Raw genomic sequence first — 19,879 nt, forward strand, 5'->3', positions numbered from 1 at the left:
GGCCGTGCATGTCGTGGGTCACCGGGAAATAATTTGTTTGGCACGCTCCGAGGGTCCTCCCCCCCTCCTCCCTTCCTCACCTTCCTCACCACGGGCACGAACTGCACATACACATCGCCCGGCCTTCGACATGCTCGTCCCCACGAACTCGGGCGTGTATGCGTGCCGCTCTTCTCCGTCCTCGTCGTCAACAGTCGAATAAGAGCGAAACGAAACGTCTCGTGTCGCTCGCCTCAATTGACGGAAAACCGCTAATTTATGTATTTCTTTCTTTCTTTTTTGTATTCTCCGCATTCACCCGTATAGGCGCGCGCTATTCCTCTGTTTTGATCTTCTTTGCGTATTCTTTTTCTCGATGCGTATTGAATCCTTTCGGTGCGGGTCGGGAATGCTCGACACTTTGGCGTCCGTAAGACCAGATAAGTCTTATAGGCGATGCGGTACGGCGTGTCCTCGTTTATTTCTTTTCTGTTTCGCAGAGGTAATCGACGTAATTTTACGGCGCACGGGAGAGAGGTGTGTCCTCGTGCGGTCCTTCTATCATGTTCCTGCGTCAGCTTTTAGGGGAGAGGGGCAGTGGGAATAGGGGCGATTACGGGACCGGCCGTCGAGCGTATATATTTGCGCGAAATCGTTTAACGACAGCCTTACTGGGGAACGAAAAGAATTGCCGCACTATGTAAAGATGAAAATAATTGAACGCCAAAGCCGGACGCCCCATCAATATTCTCAGGACGCCTCGGGATCATTTGCGGTCGACCATGCCGAAGTATACAAAAGCGATCTACATGTCTACCAGCGGTTCCGTTGCATATATTTTTTTTTACAGAAATGTTGAGAGAAACTTAATTAGGTGCGGATTGCACGAATGAGTAAACCTTTATTGAATTAGACGGTTCGAGACCCCGGTGAAAGGGAACACCCACCCCGATACTACATATAAGTGAACGAGCTTTCGAGACATCAGGTTGAAGATGGAAGTGGAAGAACAGAATACAATGGCAAATAAGTGACAGAATCTCGCTTAGCAGCGCCATTAATTGAATAAAGGTGGAGAAACAGCATTTGGTCAGACCACTCCTTTCTTCTTTCTTTCTTTCAGATCATTTGCTCTTTGTTTTTTTTAATTTTATTTTTCCTTTCCTTCTCCTTACTGCTTCGCTTGTTGTAGGCCAAACATGATCTTAGTTCTGGTTCAGATATTGACAGGAAGTGAGCGAAGCATTGTACTCTGCGAAATCCGCAGAGCACAGTCAGCCCCTCTATAGAGGTATGGCTTTCATAGATTACGAAAATGCATTTCATTCACTAGAGATACCAGCAGCATAGAGACATTACGTAATCAAGCAGTACAGACGACTTACGTAAATACCTTGGAAAATATTTACAGAGGTTCCACCGCTACCTTAATTCTACACAAGAAAAGCAGTAAAATACCTATAAAGAAAGGCGTCAAACAAGAAGACACAATCTCTCCAATGCTATTCACTGCATGCTTGGAAGAAGTATTGAAGCTATTAAACTGGAAAGGCTTAGGAGTAAGGATCGACGGCGAATATCTCAGCAGCTTTCGGTTTGCCGTTGACATTGTTCTGTTCAGCAACAATGCGGACGAGTTACAACAAATGATTAAGGACCTTAATAGAGAGAATATAAGAGTGGGGTTTAAGATTAATATGCAGAAGGCAAAGATAATAATCAATAGCTGGGCAAGGGAACAAGAGTCCAGGATCGCAAGCCAGCCTCTAGAGTCTGTGAAGGAGTACGTTTACCTTGGTCAACTAATCACAGGGAACCCTGACCCTGAGAATGAAATTCATAGAAGAGTAAAAATCGGTTGGAGCGCATTCGGAAGAAATTGTCAGGTCCAGACTGGAAGCTTACCATTATCACTAAAAAGAAAGATGTACAATCAGTGCACTCTACCGGTGCTAACATATGGGGCAGAAAATTGGAGACTTACAAAGAAGCTCGAAAACAAGCTAAGGACCGCGCAAAAAGCGATAGAGCGAAGAGTGCTAGGCATAACGTTAAGAGACAGAAAGAGAGCGGTTTGGATCAGAGAACAAACGGGTATAGACGATATTCTAATTGACATCAACAAGGCGAAATGTAGCTGGGCAGGTCACGTAATGCGTAGGTTAGATAACCGGTGGACCATTAGGGTTACAAAATCGGTGCCTAGAGAAGGGAAGCGCAGTCGAGGACGGCAGAAGTCTCGGTGGGGTGATGAAATTAAGAAATTCGCAGGTGCCAGTTGGAATCGGTGGCGCAGGACAGGGGTAACTGGAGATCGCGGGCATAGGCCTTCGTCCTGCAGTGCACATAAAATATGCTGCTGATGATGATGATCGAAGGACTCATCCGCGGAGCGCTTATGCGTTGAAAATAATTCTCCGCTCCCGTCACACCCAGTTGCATGCGTTCTTTTTTTTCCCCTTAGCTGACCGTGCAGCTACATCGACTTTGCGTTGCGTCAGTGACTGATTGGCACCGTCCTTATATAGCAAAGTGTTCGAGGCTCTCGAGGCGAAGCTACGTGAAGCTATGCGCGGACGCCGCAGCCTCGGTGTGAGTAGGTACCGCTGGCGGATGCCGCTGAAGCATGCTTGCACATTCCGTCAAAATTTCCGGCACCCCTAATCTCGGCAATTACAGACGGCCTACAGTCATCGTTCCCGGGTCGGCTTAAACGGTTCCCCGAGGATGCTACGTATAAAGATGAAGCACGTCTATTAAACCCTCCAATCAGTTGAGGCTGCGTCATAATTTGTTGACCGACAATGACGCCTCTGGAAAGAATCGTTAGCTATAAAAGCAAAGAATGGCCCTAACTGAACGCGCTTAAGTATCAGTATGCAATCAGTGCCTGCGAGGCATGACTGTTTAACCACAACCTCCCTGGGACGCTATTTCCCACAAGCTATCGTTCAGTGTGTCAAACGTCTGTAGGACAGGTGGGTTCAGGCATAGTTCAATTATCATTTCTTTTTTTTTTTTGTCTTCTGTTGTCTCACCAGCTCTCGACATCGATATCTCGACATCGCAACATCTCTACATCGTTTCAACGTCAGCAGTTCATCTTTCCGTCCCCTTTTTTCCTGTGTACGGGTTCGAGCGTGAACCTCTCTGGATCTATAAAACTGGCTGGACTCAAAGCCGTTCTCAGTACCGGAAGCGGGCAATTCTCTGCGATCGTTTATACACAGACTTACTGCTCACCTTAAGGTGCATGCGCAACTATAGTTCTCTCCCCCTCTCTTTCTTTTTGTTCCTATGTACCCTCACCTTCAGTTCAGGGTAGCAAACCGGACGTGCGTCTGGTTAACCTCACGGCCCCTCCTCTCCCTCTCTCTCTCTTCCAAGTCGTTGAAAAACAACGTGAAATTTTAGACGTTGCATGAAGAAACAGTTCCCGAGGACTTGTCGGGCAGTAGACGGCTGGCTTCGTAGCCACGTTTAAACAACCAGCCTAATCGCGTTGTGCTGGCCAGAGGGCAGTTCTTGCCATAGCGCGGCTCGACCTTCCCCAGAGGGTCTGGGACGCGGGCCCCGTTCCCACGTTCCCTTTCTTTTTTTTCATTCATTCCGTGCGACAGGTGTACACCGGCGCGACGCTGCTAATTCCGGTCCCTCGCTTCTTTTTTCTCTCTCCTTTATCGTCTCCCTTTCCGTTTCTGTGTAGCCAAATGAGACACCGTCACCGGGTCGCATGCAATTAAGCGCCCTCCACGGTGACTTCGCGCACTCTCCGCCTTTCTATATCTGTGCAGGCGACGGCTCTCTTCGCCGAACGATGCCAATTACGTGGTTTCGTTGTGCGCTCCTTTCGGAGTTTTGTTCCTCTCCCGCTCCCCTTTTGTTTACCAACTTGCCTGCGTTCATTTCTGGCGCGTAGAAGGCTTAGTTGCCCACCGTATACGGCCTTCTTCTGTTCTTACTCGCTAAAAGAGACGCATGGTTACCGAACAGATAACAACAGCCTCTGCATATTATCTCCCCGGCTCTTCGTGCTTCCTCGGCTTTTATCCTTTTTCTTTTTTTTTATCGCGTTCTGTATGCACTATATTTCCGTCTTTGAGTGCTCGCAGCGGCGCCAACCTTTTTTTATCTGTAGTTAGTAGAGCAGCTACACGCACGCAGTGATAAGGCCGTGCTATTCTACGCGCCAATTTAGATAACCCGGCCGTTCATCCCTCTTCCTCGTTACTATTTCTTTTTGCATTTGCCACCTTTACGGTTTAATTGATACCTGTTTACACTGCCTGATATGCTTGCTCGCTTGTGTGTTTGTTTTCCTTCCTGGTTCCTCGTCGGGTCTCAAGCTTGCGTACTTCTTTCCGAAGGCAATGAGCATCGCCCGCCTTTCCCGCACTGCAATTTTCCTTCCGTTCCCTGGTGTTTCCCTTCCCCTTCTGTTCGTGCCGCTTCTCGTGGGCGCCCTCTTAATATATCGCGCCATTGTTGCGCTCGCCCATGAACGTGGCTGTGTTTATCGCCCAGGGCGTTGCAGTAACGAGCCGTCTTATAATAGAGACGCTGTAATCGGGTCGTGGTGAAGACGACCGTGCGCCGTGACCAGCACTGGGCTGGAAGCCGCTTTCGCTGTCGGTTTTTAGACCTTATAATGGTGCGCGTATCGCGGAAGGTCGCATGCGCGAATTTGGTGCGCGGTGCACAAAAGCGACAAGCACATGCCGCCGTTCGGGCGATACTATCGCACGTGCACGCTCCGTGAGGGCCATCTTAGTTCTTTTTTTTTTCCCTCATAACTTTCACCGGTCGTCCTCTCAGTGCTGCTGAGCAATACCCGCCGTGCTTGCTTAGTGGCCATGGTTTTCGGCTGCTAAGCACGAGGTCGCGGGATCGAATCCGGCGAAAACACCCGTGTAGTTAGATTTAGGTACACATTGAAAAAACCCCAGGTTGTCGAAACTTCCGGAGCCCCTTAACTACGGCGTGCGTCGTAATCAGATTGTGGTTTTGTCACGTAAAGCTCCATAACTTAATGTAATTTTTAGGGCTGCTGAGCAATGTTCCGGCTGCTTGATCCGTCTGAAATTACGCTCAGGTGATCTTTTTCTTCTTTTTTCTCGTTCTTTTCCAAAAGATCGAGCTCCCACTGGATACGAGACTCGCGAAGCTGCCCTGTATAGTTTCTGCTACTCAACTTCGAGTCTCGACTCTCATACTCTTAACTTTCATACTCTTCGAGCGCTCATACTCTTTCTTTAATTCATTTAGTAAGTACAAATAATGTCCCCTACGTTGTCCTTGGTGTCAATGTTTGTTGGCTTCTCATGACATACTTCTTAACTGTGTGATGTGTCGCGCCTGCTCCCGTCGGTCTGTCTCCCTTATGCTTTCATCTTCAAGCGGCTGCCGTGCGTGCGGCGTCTACTTCAGGAAACAATTGCTAACACACTTGTCATTCTTTCCGTGCGAGGTTTGTACGCTTCCTTGGTCAATAATAACAGTTATGCGAGGCCTGCGGGTCAAGTTTCACCATCTGCGTGTCCTTAACCTGCACGTAATTCTACGTACGCGAATGTCTGCGCGTTCCGTTCACATAGGAAGGGGCTATGTACGCCGCGGCTGGGAAGCACACCCGCGACCTCGAGCTCAGCAATATCGAACGTCGTAACTTTAGACCCGTTCGCGCCGCTCTTCGAAAGCGGCGGCGGCTGACGACGTTGGAGGCTGTGGACGTGTCTTCAAAAAACGATGCAGCTGTCCTTCGAGCATAATTTATGTAACGCAGCGCGTTCTTTTTCTTTACAAGCAGGCGTTCAAATAACATCAGTTCAAGGGCGCCAGGTGCCCTCTATGTACTCGCGTCTTTGAGGAGGAACTGGATTCGCAGTCCCGTGGCCATGCAGCGCAACTTCGCCACCAGTCGTCGAGAAACGGACAAGCGAATCGAACTGTTGTTGCGTTTGGCATACGGAAGGCTCGTGGCCCGGTTTGACCAGTTTCGTGCAGCGTGCTGCTCTGCCGTTCGTGCCACGAGGAACAGGAACACGTCTGACCCTTTGACGACCACTGTGTCAATCCGTCGACAGGTGGCGCGCTCTTCTGGACCTTCCACGCGAGTGGTGCCGTGTGACGTTCACTACCCCTTCACAGGGCTTGGAAGTTTCATTGCGGATGTCCGCGGTGACTTAGCTATTAGCAGTGACCGAAGAAGTCGTTTACACGAAAGTTTCAGCTGGAGATTCTACTTTGCAGCGCGGTGGAACAGCTGTTTCTTGAACTGTTCCGCTGCACGTAATTTCTGGGACTGCGTCTGCAGGCCCGTCGTCTGCGTTCCAACGGCAAACGGGCCGGACGGAGGAAGAAATATGCCGCGCGGACGGCCCCGCTCCTGCCGAATAAAGGCTCAGGAAAGGGAAGCCGGTCGTCCTCCCGGTGAAGAAGAATTACTGGCAGCAACAACGGCGAAATAGGCGACGGCAAGAATGAAGCCGTGAGTCCGCAATCTCTTCCCGGGTTTCTGGTTCAAGGCTGTCTTCTGCCGCGCAAAAGTGGACAACGCAGCGTTCGCGCCGCCGCCGTGTACCGTACTCTCGCGTCTATAACCTGTTCCTGCGTGTACCTGTAGATACTTGGGACATGTACGCTGCTATCTGAAACATTCGGAGAAGAAGAGAACGAATATGCGGCAGGTGCAACAGCCGTGAAAGACCACAGCAAATATTTTGGCGTCGTAACTCATAGGTGTGGGAACAGCTATGCTTCGAATTGCGCAGCATAGCTTTGAAACGTTCAGTCAGGCTACATAGCTCTTAGTGTTGCTGTCAGTTGAAGCTCCGTCAGTCATCGCAATTTTCCTTCTGGCGGTATATTTAATGAGTCAGCACTTGAGACGCTTTTGCACTTTGCCGTCTTATTTACGTTCACCAAACTCACACTGCAGACACTGTACAGTGTCGGTTAATCGTTGGCTAAGCTCCAAAAGCGTCACCGTGCGCGATCTTCTTACGGTAGTTAGCGTCGGGGCTTCCTGCCGTGAAAATTATTTGCTTTAAAGGCAGGCTACTAGACTTCGCTGTTTAGAGACGGCAGGAAGGCTTACTTATACGGCTGCCCAATTTGTTGTCCACTGAACGCAAAAGGGGGTTTCAAAGAAAAAGTAAAGGAAGCACAGCTATGAATAGATAATTAATGCGCACAGTAAAAGAGACAGCCACTCAAGTCTGTTTTGTTTGGGCAGCGTGCGCTGCGCTTTTGAGTTTGATGTCAGATGAGGTCACATGCACATTTGGGCATTTATCTTTATGACAGATCGGGCGCACAGACGGCGAAACGCACTATAGGAAGATGCCGATTTCGAACGAGGGCAGATCGAGAATGTTCTCAATGGTGCTTTTGCGTCTGCAGTTGTCGAACGTTGGGGAGTCAGCCATTTTGACGACGATGGAGTATGCATCTGTGAAGGCTATCGCCAGCTCCAGATGCCACAGCAGTTCTATACTTCACATCGGGAACGACCTGGTGGCGATTGTATGTAGTCGCAGTGATTGATCAGCGCTGTGCGAGCGAGAATCTCGGAAGTCCGTAATCTTAGACTATTCCGTGGCAGACAATGTGAGTTTGCGTGAGTTAAGCAAAGTTCCGTAACTTGTTTTTCATAACGTGACAAGCATGGAAGTTCCTCCATTGGGAGGATCGAGCATCTTCGCCAGCGAGACGATCGCCTACGATGCGTGCCGCCGAAGCTGCTTGAATCTTAAGCGCGTCCAATACGCGCGTAAGTACGGTACGAGTTCGCAGTCGAAAAAGAAGCCGACTGACTGTCCTCCTCTCTCTCTCTCTGTGTCTCTCCCTTATAAAGCTGCGGACGTGCGAGGCACGGATAACCTGTCCCATAATAGCGGAGCGCTCGTGAGTTCGCCGTAAGGGGGGGGGCTAGGAATTGAAGGGTTCCCGAGTGTCTCGTGTGTGGCTCTCTCGCCGTCCCCGAGGCAGCAGCCGAAGTGGCAACGCTGCCTCTGGCCTGGGACTCTCTTTGGGACCCGACAGGCAGCCGCTGCACCACCGTTTTGCGGTCTGGAAGAGTGTGCGGCCCGCTAGACGCGTAATTGTCGTGACCTGGTCGGGCCCTCCAACCGTTTTCTTTCTCTCCTTTTCTATCCCCACCTTAACGGACGTGTGGAAAAAGACAGTGCGCGCTCAAATTGCCAGGTACGGCGGTAGTGAGTGCGGCTTCTATATGGTGGCCCATTTCGACGCACTTCAGAGCACTGAGCCACCGGTTCACTGATGGCTGCCGTGGCGATGTTGCGCGAGGCACGGCAGGCAGGGCGTGCAGTCGAAAAACGCGTTGCGTGGACTGTGTTAAGGGTGTCGAGAAAGTTCGCGGAAAGGATGTAGATGGCAGACGTTAGTTTTAGCGTAATTATACGGGCGACTTATCGAGCGGCTTTATAAAAACCGTCGCTTCGGAAACGTCTCCATTTCGCATTCCATGTCGTCCCGATTCCTTATGGTCAAAAGTGTACGTCGGGCCGCTGCCGTGCACCGCAACAATATAAAGTGTGTCTTAGTTTTCAGTTTAACGTAAGTGAGTGGTGTAATGCGTCCGCGTCCGAGTTCCTCGACTGAATAAGAAGCGCTGGCCAAGTAGAAGACGCTTCAAAAGAAAAGTTGATCCATCTCGAGTATGCTTGGCTTCATGCTGGGGCATAATGTTGGATAGAAAGTTTGAAAAAAAAATAAACATGTAGACTGAAACACAAGCTGCAGCAATATAGCGAGTTCGGTTGTCAGCCGTGGTTGTCGCATTCCGGTGGAGCCGATCGAGTGTAAAAAGTTTCGCATACACGGACGGTGTTCCTCATAGCTGACGTGTCACTTTGAAGTGCTTCCAATCAATCAATCAATCAATCAATCAATCAATCAATCAATCAATCAATCAATAGATCGATCAACAAGTTGCAGTAACCGCTCATGTCTACGCCTCACTTGAAGTTAGCGATATGCTCGAAGATTTAGCCTTTGAGCCTCTCCCACACCACCCACATTTTCTTCTCGACAGCTACAATGTTTTGCCATGAATGGACAAGTCAAAGCACACAACTGGCTGCGTGTGGGTCGCTTGTTGCCCGTAACCGATGTAAGAACTACGGGAGACTAACTAATCTTGTAAACTTTTGTTTCGAGCGCACGTGCGAAGTAGGCTTCTCGAATAGTTAGTCATTATACCATTATGAACAATTACACAGAATGGTTACCGCAATACCAAGAACACAAAACCAAGGCGCACACTGACAGTCAGTGCCGCACCACGCCACCGAGAGTTCAGGACGAACATCGACGATTCTCCCCATTGTAGAGTAAGGCGCCCGGTGGCCCGCTTGCTTGGTTGCTCCGACGAGCATGGCACCGACAGTCTGTGCTTACATGCGCTGCTGCATACCGGCCGGACTGCATTCCAACGCGTAGGCGGGTATCTGCGCGCCATTTTACACCCCGGGCTTGGGCAACGCTTCTGACATGGTCGAGACTATAGGGCACCTCTATCACGCGATGGCCGCAACCATTAAAACCGCACGCAGAGAGGGGAGGGCGACCGACCCTGCAGCGCGTCCGGGAAGAAGGGGGGGGGGGGGGGTGGCAACGCTTGTGTCCGCCGTTGCACGCGCGCCAGAGGTCCTCCGTGCAGCGCCGCGAGGTCCAGGAGCACCCCGCATACACTTGCCCCTATGCGTATTCGGCCGCAGCGCTGATGATGACGATCGCCCACTCTCTGTGTCCGGCCGGCTGAGGCTCACGTCCACTGTGATGGAGTGTGCCAGACCGAGCCCGCGCATTGTGAACGAGCGCGCATCGTTCTTATACGCGAGCATGTACATCGGACGACTCTCCGTGAGTGCGCCGCTTCCCCCACCACCGCCGATCACTCTCTTTCCCGCGCCCGTTCTGCTGCCCTCGTCCATGACGGAATGTGCGGGGCCGCGCGCCGTAGGTACCACATGTACGTGCCGCGACCTTTGTCTCCCTCTTCTTCTGCTCCGCCCCCAAAGGTCGTCGTCGATGGCCGTCTGTCTCTACGGGAGTGGGAGGTCGGATGGTTGCGTAATGCCCGCCTTTGCGGCCCGTCGGTGGAGCGACTGCGGTTTCCAGGGAAACGGTGAATGGTGTACGGATCCCGTGCTGGCTGCTATAACTGTCCGAGTGCCGTGTGCACGTTCTTCTATGCGAGAGAACCGTGCGCGGCGTTCAGTATACTCCTCGGCCGCACACCGTGCGCTTCCCGGGAATTCTGGGGAAGAGATATCGCGAGATACTCCGAGAAAAAAGACTCGTATTTGGTGCTGAAACGTGTTGCAGGTCGCTGGTCCCCGAGATGTATGCGTCTATAAGCGTATGCATACATACGCCTCGTTGGAGTAGAAGCCTGCGTCGCCTGCTCAAATTATATGATGTTTGCTGCGCGCCGTTGTCAGTGCTATATCTTTCAATCGCACGTTCAAAGTGATGAAGGTTTTTTGTTTAATGTGAGAAAGTTATGAGCTGGAGGAGGGGGTGGTGGGGAGAAGGTTCGACACGGGGTGAATAGGTATTTTCGTCCCTAATTAACCACGCGTGTTTGGTACTGCAACTTAACACGTTTGGAAACGTGTATCTTCTTAGTACCTGTCACAATATGCGATGTAATCCGCAATGCTGCTACTTTTAAACCTGCGACAATTAATCGCGTAACGCCGGTTACCATCTAGATCAAGAGCTCTAGAACGCGTGAGACAAGCGGTGAAAACTACGGTTATCGTCACTTTGTTGTTCACGACACATGAATAACACCTTCTAAGGTTAAATTTTGGTGTTTGTCGCCCCTCTTCGTAAGACCTCTGAGCTTTGGTTAATTTAGTTAATGAGAACGTTACAAAAAAACGCCTATCGGTAGGAGGAGGGGGCTTTAGGCGAACATATATATCCGCCACTTCCTCTGCACCAAACATCTCCCAGTGGGCTACATTGGGCGTCGCAAGGATCAGCGGCTTCGTGACGCTCTTTTTTTACGGTGGCTTTCCGACGGGTTTCTCAGGCACAGCGTGCTTACGTTTTCAATTTCTTCTACCGGTGCAATTTTCTCTTCTGTGGCAACCCGGGTAACGTTCTCTCTCTATTTATTTATTTCCGTTTTTTCTGTATGTTCTTTTTTCTTTTTTTACGTTCAGCAGCGGAAGGCAAGCACGGGCACCAGACAGGCAATTTTGCTTGCGCAAAGGTCGCGGAGAATCGCCTCTGCTTCTACCGCGGCCTTAGGTCCGCCATTTAGCCGAACCGCGTGGCCCCTTCACCCCTCGGGGGCTGCTCTAACACGCCAACGCATGCGTGCAGTCCATCGTCGTTTGCGAGTCTGCAGCAGCGCCTTCTCGGCGCTGTAGTTCCCTTCCTGGTGCGCACACTGGCGAACTCGCCCTCGGTCGGATCGTTAGGACGGCGCAAGTGCCCGAGCACCCTTTCTGTTGCTTCCAGCGAAGAGAGGGCACGCTGCCGCCGGTGTGGTTACCGCCTTTAGGTGTAGCTATAGCCGTACCCCATACCGTGCACGTGCTTCGAGTGACCCAGAAAGAGGCTCTCCTCGCCCGACCCTCGGATCGCTTCCACCGCAACTCTTCCCGTCACTCTTTCTCGTACCCGCACTGCTTTACAACGGTAGAGAATGCGGCGAGCCGTCGACATGTAGCCCGCATCTCCAAATGCGGCTAAGCGTAAGAAAAAAAGGAAGGCCGAAGAGCAAGAAGACACGCAGCTCCGGTATGCCGGACAAGAGGGCACATCGCGCGGCCAGACGAAACAATGAGGCGAGCATAATGCACCCCGGTGTATACGAGAGAGTGAGAAGAAGAAGAAGAAGAAGAATAAGAGGAAGGATGAGGAGGAGAAAACAGAACGTGGAGATGGCAACACTGACCGCTCGTGAATGAAGGATCCAGGCAAGGGTGCCGCTCTGCATGCGGTGGTGACGTACACAGTCATTGACACTTGTCCATGGAGCAGCAAGGTGTCGCGCCGCGGTCGTTGGTCGAGGCTGTATACGTCACTCGCGCGTGCGATGGAAGGCCTGTATGTATGCATCCTGCATGAAGCTATATACGTAGTGGTTGTAAAATGGGGCGCGTTGAAAAATGAGTCCGGGACGTCATACGCAGTGAATGGAGCACAGGGTTATGGCGTTCGCAGTGCTTGGAACGAAAGCGTCGCATTAGGCATGCGTTACAGAAGTCCTCCGCTTTGCGTGCTGTCTCATGTGCGTTTTTATCGCATGTAATGCTTTATTTGAGAAAGGTTATTACGCGGATGCTAGTAAAATTAAAAAAGCGGGAATGAAGCCTGATTTTTTCCCATCCAAAGAAAAAGAAAGGTAGAAAAGAGAAAGAAAGCCCAATAGAAGGGAGACGTCAGCTAAACGCCGGTTCTCAACTAGCTGGTGCATCCGTACATCATTGCGGCGCAGCATCTATAGCGCTATAGACAAGACCAGAAAGGACGCAAGACGGCACATGCCAAGATAACACAAGAGAGAGAGAGAGAGAGAGAGAGAGAGAGAGAGAGAGAAACGAAGAGGGACGGTAGGGGGGTTAACCAAGGATGTTCCCGGTTGGCTACCCTACACTGGGGGTGGAGAAAAGGGAAGAAATCTACAATAAAGGCAGGGGAAATACATGCAGAAAGAAAAGTAACCTACATACGTGTTAGTACATGTTCGTTTCTGCATAAATGCCCATTTCCTTGAACAAAGAGTTTGCTAGTAAGCCAGTCGCCCTCATGTTTCCTTCGAGCCTTGTTCTCCGAGGCATTACGCTGTAGCAAAACACAGACGTCGCTGAAATCACTCAACGAGTCTGTCGCCTCAGATGCAGCCAGCAGCAGCGGCAGTCAGTGGCACGTCCCGTATATACGTTTAGGTACTTTCGCCCGCCCTGTCCCGCTGACGAATAACGGCGACCCAAAGCGCCCTGTTAGGTGACCACGCCCCGTCGAGAGTGGCGCAGGGGTCAAGCCTGATTCACATCTAGAGCCTGGCGTCGTTAGCGCGTACGCATTGTACAGTCTCCTCTCCTTTACTATACGCCCTTCTAACCGCAGCGGTATAGAGCGCGAAAATTGGATCGCCCATTAAGCAACCTCTTCCCCGCAGCTTTCGCTTTTCTTGCCTCTTGGGCTGCTTGGAAACTTGCTGTGTGGATGCCCGGTCGGCACCGCGTGTTCTGGGTCGTGTAATCTTAGCGGTCCATCTGACAGGTCAGCCGACCGAGGGAGAAAGCGTGCGCCCTTTTTCACGTCGAAGAACCGCAGTGAGCCCGGCGCTGTTGTACAGTTCCCCTTGGCTGATAATAACGCGAGCACACATTACGGCTCAAGCACCGTAACGAAGCCGTAACGAGTTACCGCCAACAAGCGCTCGTGCATGTCCCCACGAACTTCCCTATATAGTTTTTTGTTTATTACTTCTACGTACACGGTAAGCGACTGTGTATGGCTAACGCGTCAGGTTGGTTCAGACATCAGCGGCGGTTAGCTGGGGCAGTCGCGTTACGACTTAGGAGTTGTTAGCTTTCTTTCCCTACAAACTACGCTGTGGAAACACGCACTATCACTATAAGCGATACTGTGGTTGATGTACAGCACATGGTGGTCACTTCCGGTCAACTGTCGTCGACTGCTGGAATGTTCAACGCTGCACAAGCTGTAAGCCCGTAATTGTTCGAACGGAGTGTGAATAGCCCTGTGACCGGCCACTTCGTCTCGTGACGCTTCTGACACGCTTCTATACTGCTCGTATTTGTGGGTGCAGTGCGGCGGCCGCACAAGAAAGTATCCGCTTCATTTTCCTTTAAATCGTGCAACTGAATGAGTTTTCCCATTTTTTGTGTTGTTTTGTTTTCTCCCGAAAACTTGCAGTCAGGGGTCTACAGCTATAGCTGTGTGATATGTGACGTCGCGAGAGTTCCCACGACGTGGTCATTCAGGCTTTTGTGACATCGTCGCACGGATGCGACTCATTGGGATGATGGACGCCTTGTCGTACTGGCGTTTGCAAGCCCTTGCACGTAGATAGAGAGATAGAGTGAAACGCACAGTCAACCGCAAAAAAAAAATACAAAGAAAACTTACTGACCATGGGATCTAAGTGAACGTTAAATTTCCTATCAGTTTGTTACCGTGCGTAGCCAGTAACACCCCACAACTTCACGTTGTTCCCTTATGCCGGTATGCAGGCTGGAAATCCGAATACCAGCTGGTTGCATCCCGCGGCTGTGGAGATGTTTACATCTTTCTCATATCAGCCGTTCCATAAACTTTCGCGGTTGTCTGATACTCGCCCTGTCGCGTTCGCGTGCCTCCGTTCCTCTCTCTGACCCCTTGCTCGCCGTTTTCGTGTGCGCAGGTGATGGTCGTGCTGGGCGCGTACATCGACGGCTTCTGGAGCCCTTGGCACGACATGGCCGTCGTGTGGCTGCGGCTGGCGCAGGGATTCCTGTTCCCCCTCGTGCTGTGCGTCACGGACCGCCACCACTGGTCGGCGCTCAAGAAGACCCTTCAGCGACGGTCTGCGTCGGCAGACTTCACCGGGGGTGAGGCCACATATCGCTTGCTCCTTCCGGTGCGCAAGGCGATGTCGGCGCACCTGCGAGATAGATAGATAGATAGATAGATAGATAGATAGATAGATAGATAGATAGATAGATAGATAGATAGATAGATAGATAGATAGATAGATAGATAGATAGATAGATAGATAGATAGATAGATAGATAGATAGATAGATAGATAGATAGATAGATAGATAGATAGATAGATAGATAGATAGATAGATAGATAGATAGATAGATAGATAGATAGATAGATAGATAGATAGATAGATAGATAGATAGATAGATAGATAGATAGATAGATAGATAGATAGATAGATAGATAGATAGATAGATAGATAGATAGATAGATAGATAGATAGATAGATAGATAGATAGATAGATAGATAGATAGATAGATAGATAGATAGATAGATAGATAGATAGATAGATAGATAGATAGATAGATAGATAGATAGATAGATAGATAGATAGATAGATAGATAGATAGATAGATAGATAGATAGATAGATAGATAGATAGATAGATAGATAGATAGATAGATAGATAGATAGATAGATAGATAGATAGATAGATAGATAGATAGATAGATAGATAGATAGATAGATTCTACTCATTAGCTGGTATGAGGCCGTTGATTGGCCATATCTTTGCGATGAAATGTATATCAACTAAATCAATTTACAAATTACGCGTACAGCCGACCGCAGAATTTTCAGGAGCATAGATAGAATTCAACAAAACGCTACTTTGTCCCATGCCACATAACCTGCATTTCATTAGTGCGGTACGTGGTCGTACGGGGACGCATAAAGTTGGTTTCTCACTTTTGAGAATGGACGTAATTATCACCTTTCCGCGGATACTGTGCTTCGAAATCTTTTGCACTTCGGGGGGTCGGATTTAAAAAAAAAATCTACATCCACCTTTTCATGGAAACAAAGAAAGATAGAAACGAAGCTTAGAACGAGAGAAAGCTGAGCTAGTTGGTAAGGATTCATTGTGCATAAAAGAGGCGTTCGTGTTGTCCACTTCTCTACTCTTGTGTCCTATCTGCACGCCTCACCTCTTTTTTGCAAAAGAGAAACGAAGCTTGCGGAAAAGAACATCTTTATGAGCATTGCACGTGACGTGACTGTGCGAGTGGCATCGCTTCCGCACAGTGAGCACTCTCGCGACGACAATCTTTCGGATACCCCGCTGCTGCTTCTGGACGCCATCAGGAGCGGCGATGGCCCTGTCTACTCCGACGGTTGCGCAATCCTACGTGCTCGCTTTTTTTTTACCTTACTTGCTATCCATTCTCTGTCGTCGTTACGACGTCCCCGAGTCCATACCACGCGATGCGACAGACCTAGCACAGACGGAACGGCGGTACGCTCCAAATCGCCGCTAGCGTCAACCGCAACAATAGCCCTTGTTGTTGTCCGCGGAGAATTTCTCGTCCTCTTCCGCGTTTTTGACGAGCCGTTATTCGACCGTTATACAACTCGTCTTTAAGCGCACTGCACCACGGGCAGACGTAACCCGGATGTCCCCAGGTAGCGGGTCTCCAGAGCGTTATAACGGCGACCATGGGGGAGCAGCGCCTCTCTCGCTCAGGCTTCTGTTTCGTGGTGTCGTCGGTTGTCTTTCCGCCCCGCACAGCCATCTCGTAAAATTGCGAACAAGCGAGCCTCCACCTGTGCCGGCCCCTCCCTTCCCGTGTCCAGTCGCTTCCACCGAAACACTTGCTTTTGTCCGCGGCCTCTCGCTCGCTCGCACACGCAAGCGTGCTCACGCACATACATACATACATACATACATACATACATACATACATACATACATACATACATACATACATACATACATACATACATACATACATACATACATACGCACGCAAACACGCACGCACGCACAGACAGACAGACAGACAGACAGACAGACAGACGATAACATCCGTCTGCACGCACGGAGGCGGAATGAACGCGCACGCCCTCGCGCCGACAGTGCAGAACCAGGCGCGCTGCGAGTCCCTTCATCGGGTCGTCAGCGGCGGAGGCACCTTGCTCCCCACTCGTCCGGCTGCCTGTCTCCGCTCTCGATGAGGTTTGTTGTTCCGGCCGATCGCCCCATTGTGCTATTGTCCTCTGGCGTAACGGGCCCAGAAAGCGAACGGTGAAGGGAACGAGGAGGTTGGGGTCCATTCCCTTCACCAACGCGCTCCGCTCCCGCCCGAACGGCGGTCGAGCCGTACGATACGCACTGCATCCACAGCGGTCGCCCCCGCTCTGCTATGGCAGTAGTGCAAACAGCAGCAGTAGGAGCGAGCCGGCGAAGCAAGCCGCGTGTCCTCGACCGGTCGCGGTGTTCCGGCTTGTCGCCGGCCAGGTGGCGGCACCCGACGCCACCGGACTCGTGATCGGAAGGTCGCGGACGAGAGACGCTGCTCTGCTGCAACGCGTGCGCGGACCATACCAGCGAGCAACGTCCTTCTTCTTTGCTCTCTCGTTCGCTGCATGGCTGCCGCAAGCAGTGGTGCCGGGCGCGTTCACTCTCGCCGTCGACGGCCGCAACGGCCGGCCGTTGCCTTCGCGAATGTTGGGTTGTTGAGTACACGTAAGCTCTGGGACGCGGCGCCTCCGGGTGCGAAGTCCTGTTTCCATCTGACAACGGTACACCGACTCGGGAACGAAAAGGTGGAGATCGCAGCTCTCTCAGAGCGCGTGTAGTAGTGACCGTGGGCTCCGACATAGCGTGAACGCGCCTTTCCTTTGCTCAAGGTACGCCGCTTCGATCTCGGATGCCGTGGAGGGACCATACAGTTTCTTGCGGAAATTCGAAATTCCTTGATGGAAGTTCCGAGTGCCTGAGGGCAAGCATGGCGGTATTTCTAGCGCGGAAATGATACATGTACTCTCCTAAACTTTCTCTTCCTGGCTTCGAAAGCTTTGTGACTTCGCATGTCGATAACACGTGGCAGAATATTGCATTATGGATGCGAAAATTAGCAAGAATCACGCGTGTCCTCAGTCTTATTGCCTTCGGCGCTTAGCAGAATAAGAGTGCTTAGAATTTCAGGCCGACATAGGCAGGCAAATCGCAGTAAAGTAAGGCGCAATAACGCTTGAAGCCACATGTGTAAACATAAGATAAATCCGTGTACGGGCCATAACCATCATTCCTGTGGTATAGTCGAACTATTGCAGCGCCAAGGTTTCCACCTGGTAATTTTTTCTACAGGAAACAGCATTTTCCTCCAGTCAGATCACTCACAGCGCCTTAATTAGCACACATATAAATGAAATGGGCGTAACAGGAAGCACGCGCTTCCAACCTAATGTTAGAATGAAGTTAAGCCTGCATGACACCTGCACGCTGCATGACACCATCCCTGAGCATGCGCAGGTAAGCGTTGCGTCTAAGCCTTCTTTGCCGCCACTGCGCGAAAAACGTAGCTGAAAGTATGTGGCGTACGGCAGTTTACCTTTCCTCGTGTGCGCATTGGTTAAGCCCAACTTTGCTCTAACATGAATCCCTACCGACTAGGTTATCATTCTGCTCCCAACCTATGCACCTGATCCCCTATAGCTATATATCCACCGGGATAGCTTGCGCAGCTAAGGAGGTTGGCACTGTGGGTATGCTAAAGGCGGGTATACCCTCGTTATAGGCTATTTCGCCCGTTTCCGCGAAGGTATAGGTCGGTGGTGGTCGCACTTTTGCCTCCGATACAAAGGCTCTCGCGCGACCACATATAGGAAAAGCCTTCAAACAGCATGCTCTCAATGCGCATGCTGTGTTACGACAATGTCAAGTAAAAATACAAGGCAACGGTACACAAAAGAACACTATTACGAACAAACGAACAAAACACTTTCCACGTCCGTTAATAGCGCCTCAGAATGGCGCTGTCCTGGAGAACATATATATATATTTTTACTGCTCTCAAAGCGCACTCTTGCGTGGATTTCGTTTGCCACGGGACCAATAATTCCTGCTGTTCTTTTTATAACGTACACCCACGATGGAACTGTTCTGTGTACTAAAGAGCTTACCGGCCAGGAACACAATGGTTCACGCATTAAAGGTCTCCGGTTTGAAGGCCACGATTATTCTCTGCCTATACTGGCCGAATCGTTAAGACTCGCACACACTGTACACGCACCCGCAAAGCCGGGCCGCGCGCAGTGCGAAGACTTCGCAATCCGGCTTGCTGCGTGCGCGTACACACGACGTGGCATCGCCCTTGCCGACGTCTGCGAGCCGTCGTCGTTTCGACGGCTGCCGCGGCTGCGCGCACAATAGAAGCTGAGAGCAAAGGGAAGGAGACCTTCCACGTCGTCGCTTTCGCCGTCCGGCTCAAGCGCCGTGTAAGCAAATTGAGATGGTAATTAGCGCCCCCTCTCCCTTTCGAACGTGACGCCCTCGTCTTGGGACAATGGAACAAACAGAAGGGAAAGGGGCCGAAGCCGTATGGGCCGCTCCGGCAAAGCGCGCCGCTCTCTCCGCCTGTGGCGCGGCGCGGGCTCGACCACCTTGAGTGCCCCGCTCGCCTGCGGTGCGGGAACGACCAACGCGCACACCCGGGTGCCTCTCCGCCCCACGGGGCGCGCGCAGGTCCTGACGAAAGCCGAAGGCCTTGGCGCGCGCGGAGCTCGCTCTTTGTACGCGACGTCGAGAGTCCCACAACGGCGCCTCGCTGTTCCCGAGTCCCTCTTCCGGTGGCCTCTGTATACACGAGCGCGAAGCGCGGTGAACTTGATCGTTTACAAATGGGCTTTGTGCGGTGTGAAACAAAATTGACTCGTGGATGAGTTCAGCGGTAGGGATAAGGAAGGGGACGACGCTGACCTTATATGGGCAGCGGGTGGACCTTCGGTATATAGAGGCATATAGGTGTAGAAGCCGGTGTCCTCGGTGAGAAACAGAGTTTGTTCTTTAAAGGATTAACGGCCATGCGCGTGACGCGTGGATTAGAGCTTATAACGTAGGAAAAATCCAACCCGCAGCTTTCCCGCTGAAGATTTAGTCTGGAGGAACACATATGTTTATGTACCTCGATCGATGCGATCCAGGAACAACTGTTCTTTTCTTTTTCGAATTGTTATGTTTGCGTTGGGAGGGGGGGGGGAGGGAGTGTTGAGGCGGTATAACTTCTTTCGATGCCAATTTGGGTGTTCCCTTTTTTTATTTCTTAGGAATGGCACGTTCGTACCACATCAAGATGTACTGCTTGCTTACGCTTACTTCTGCGCGTCGAATTGGCGTTCCTCTTCCCCCCACAAATT

The 19,879-nt window shown here is 50.9% G+C and overlaps 1 protein-coding gene across 1 annotated transcript in view; it reads left to right on the top strand.

Moving 5' to 3' along the window:
• Window positions 1–19,879, top strand: part of LOC135897380 (uncharacterized) — a 160,324-nt gene that overhangs the window by 128,793 nt on the left and 11,652 nt on the right. Inside the window, exon 2 of the mRNA XM_070533967.1 lies at window positions 14,399–14,585. Within this exon, the coding sequence (XP_070390068.1) occupies window positions 14,399–14,585 (187 nt within the window). The remainder of the gene's footprint in view (window positions 1–14,398; window positions 14,586–19,879) is intronic.

Source organism: Dermacentor albipictus, chromosome 2, assembly GCF_038994185.2.
Source record: "Dermacentor albipictus isolate Rhodes 1998 colony chromosome 2, USDA_Dalb.pri_finalv2, whole genome shotgun sequence".
NCBI lineage: Eukaryota > Metazoa > Arthropoda > Arachnida > Ixodida > Ixodidae > Dermacentor > Dermacentor albipictus.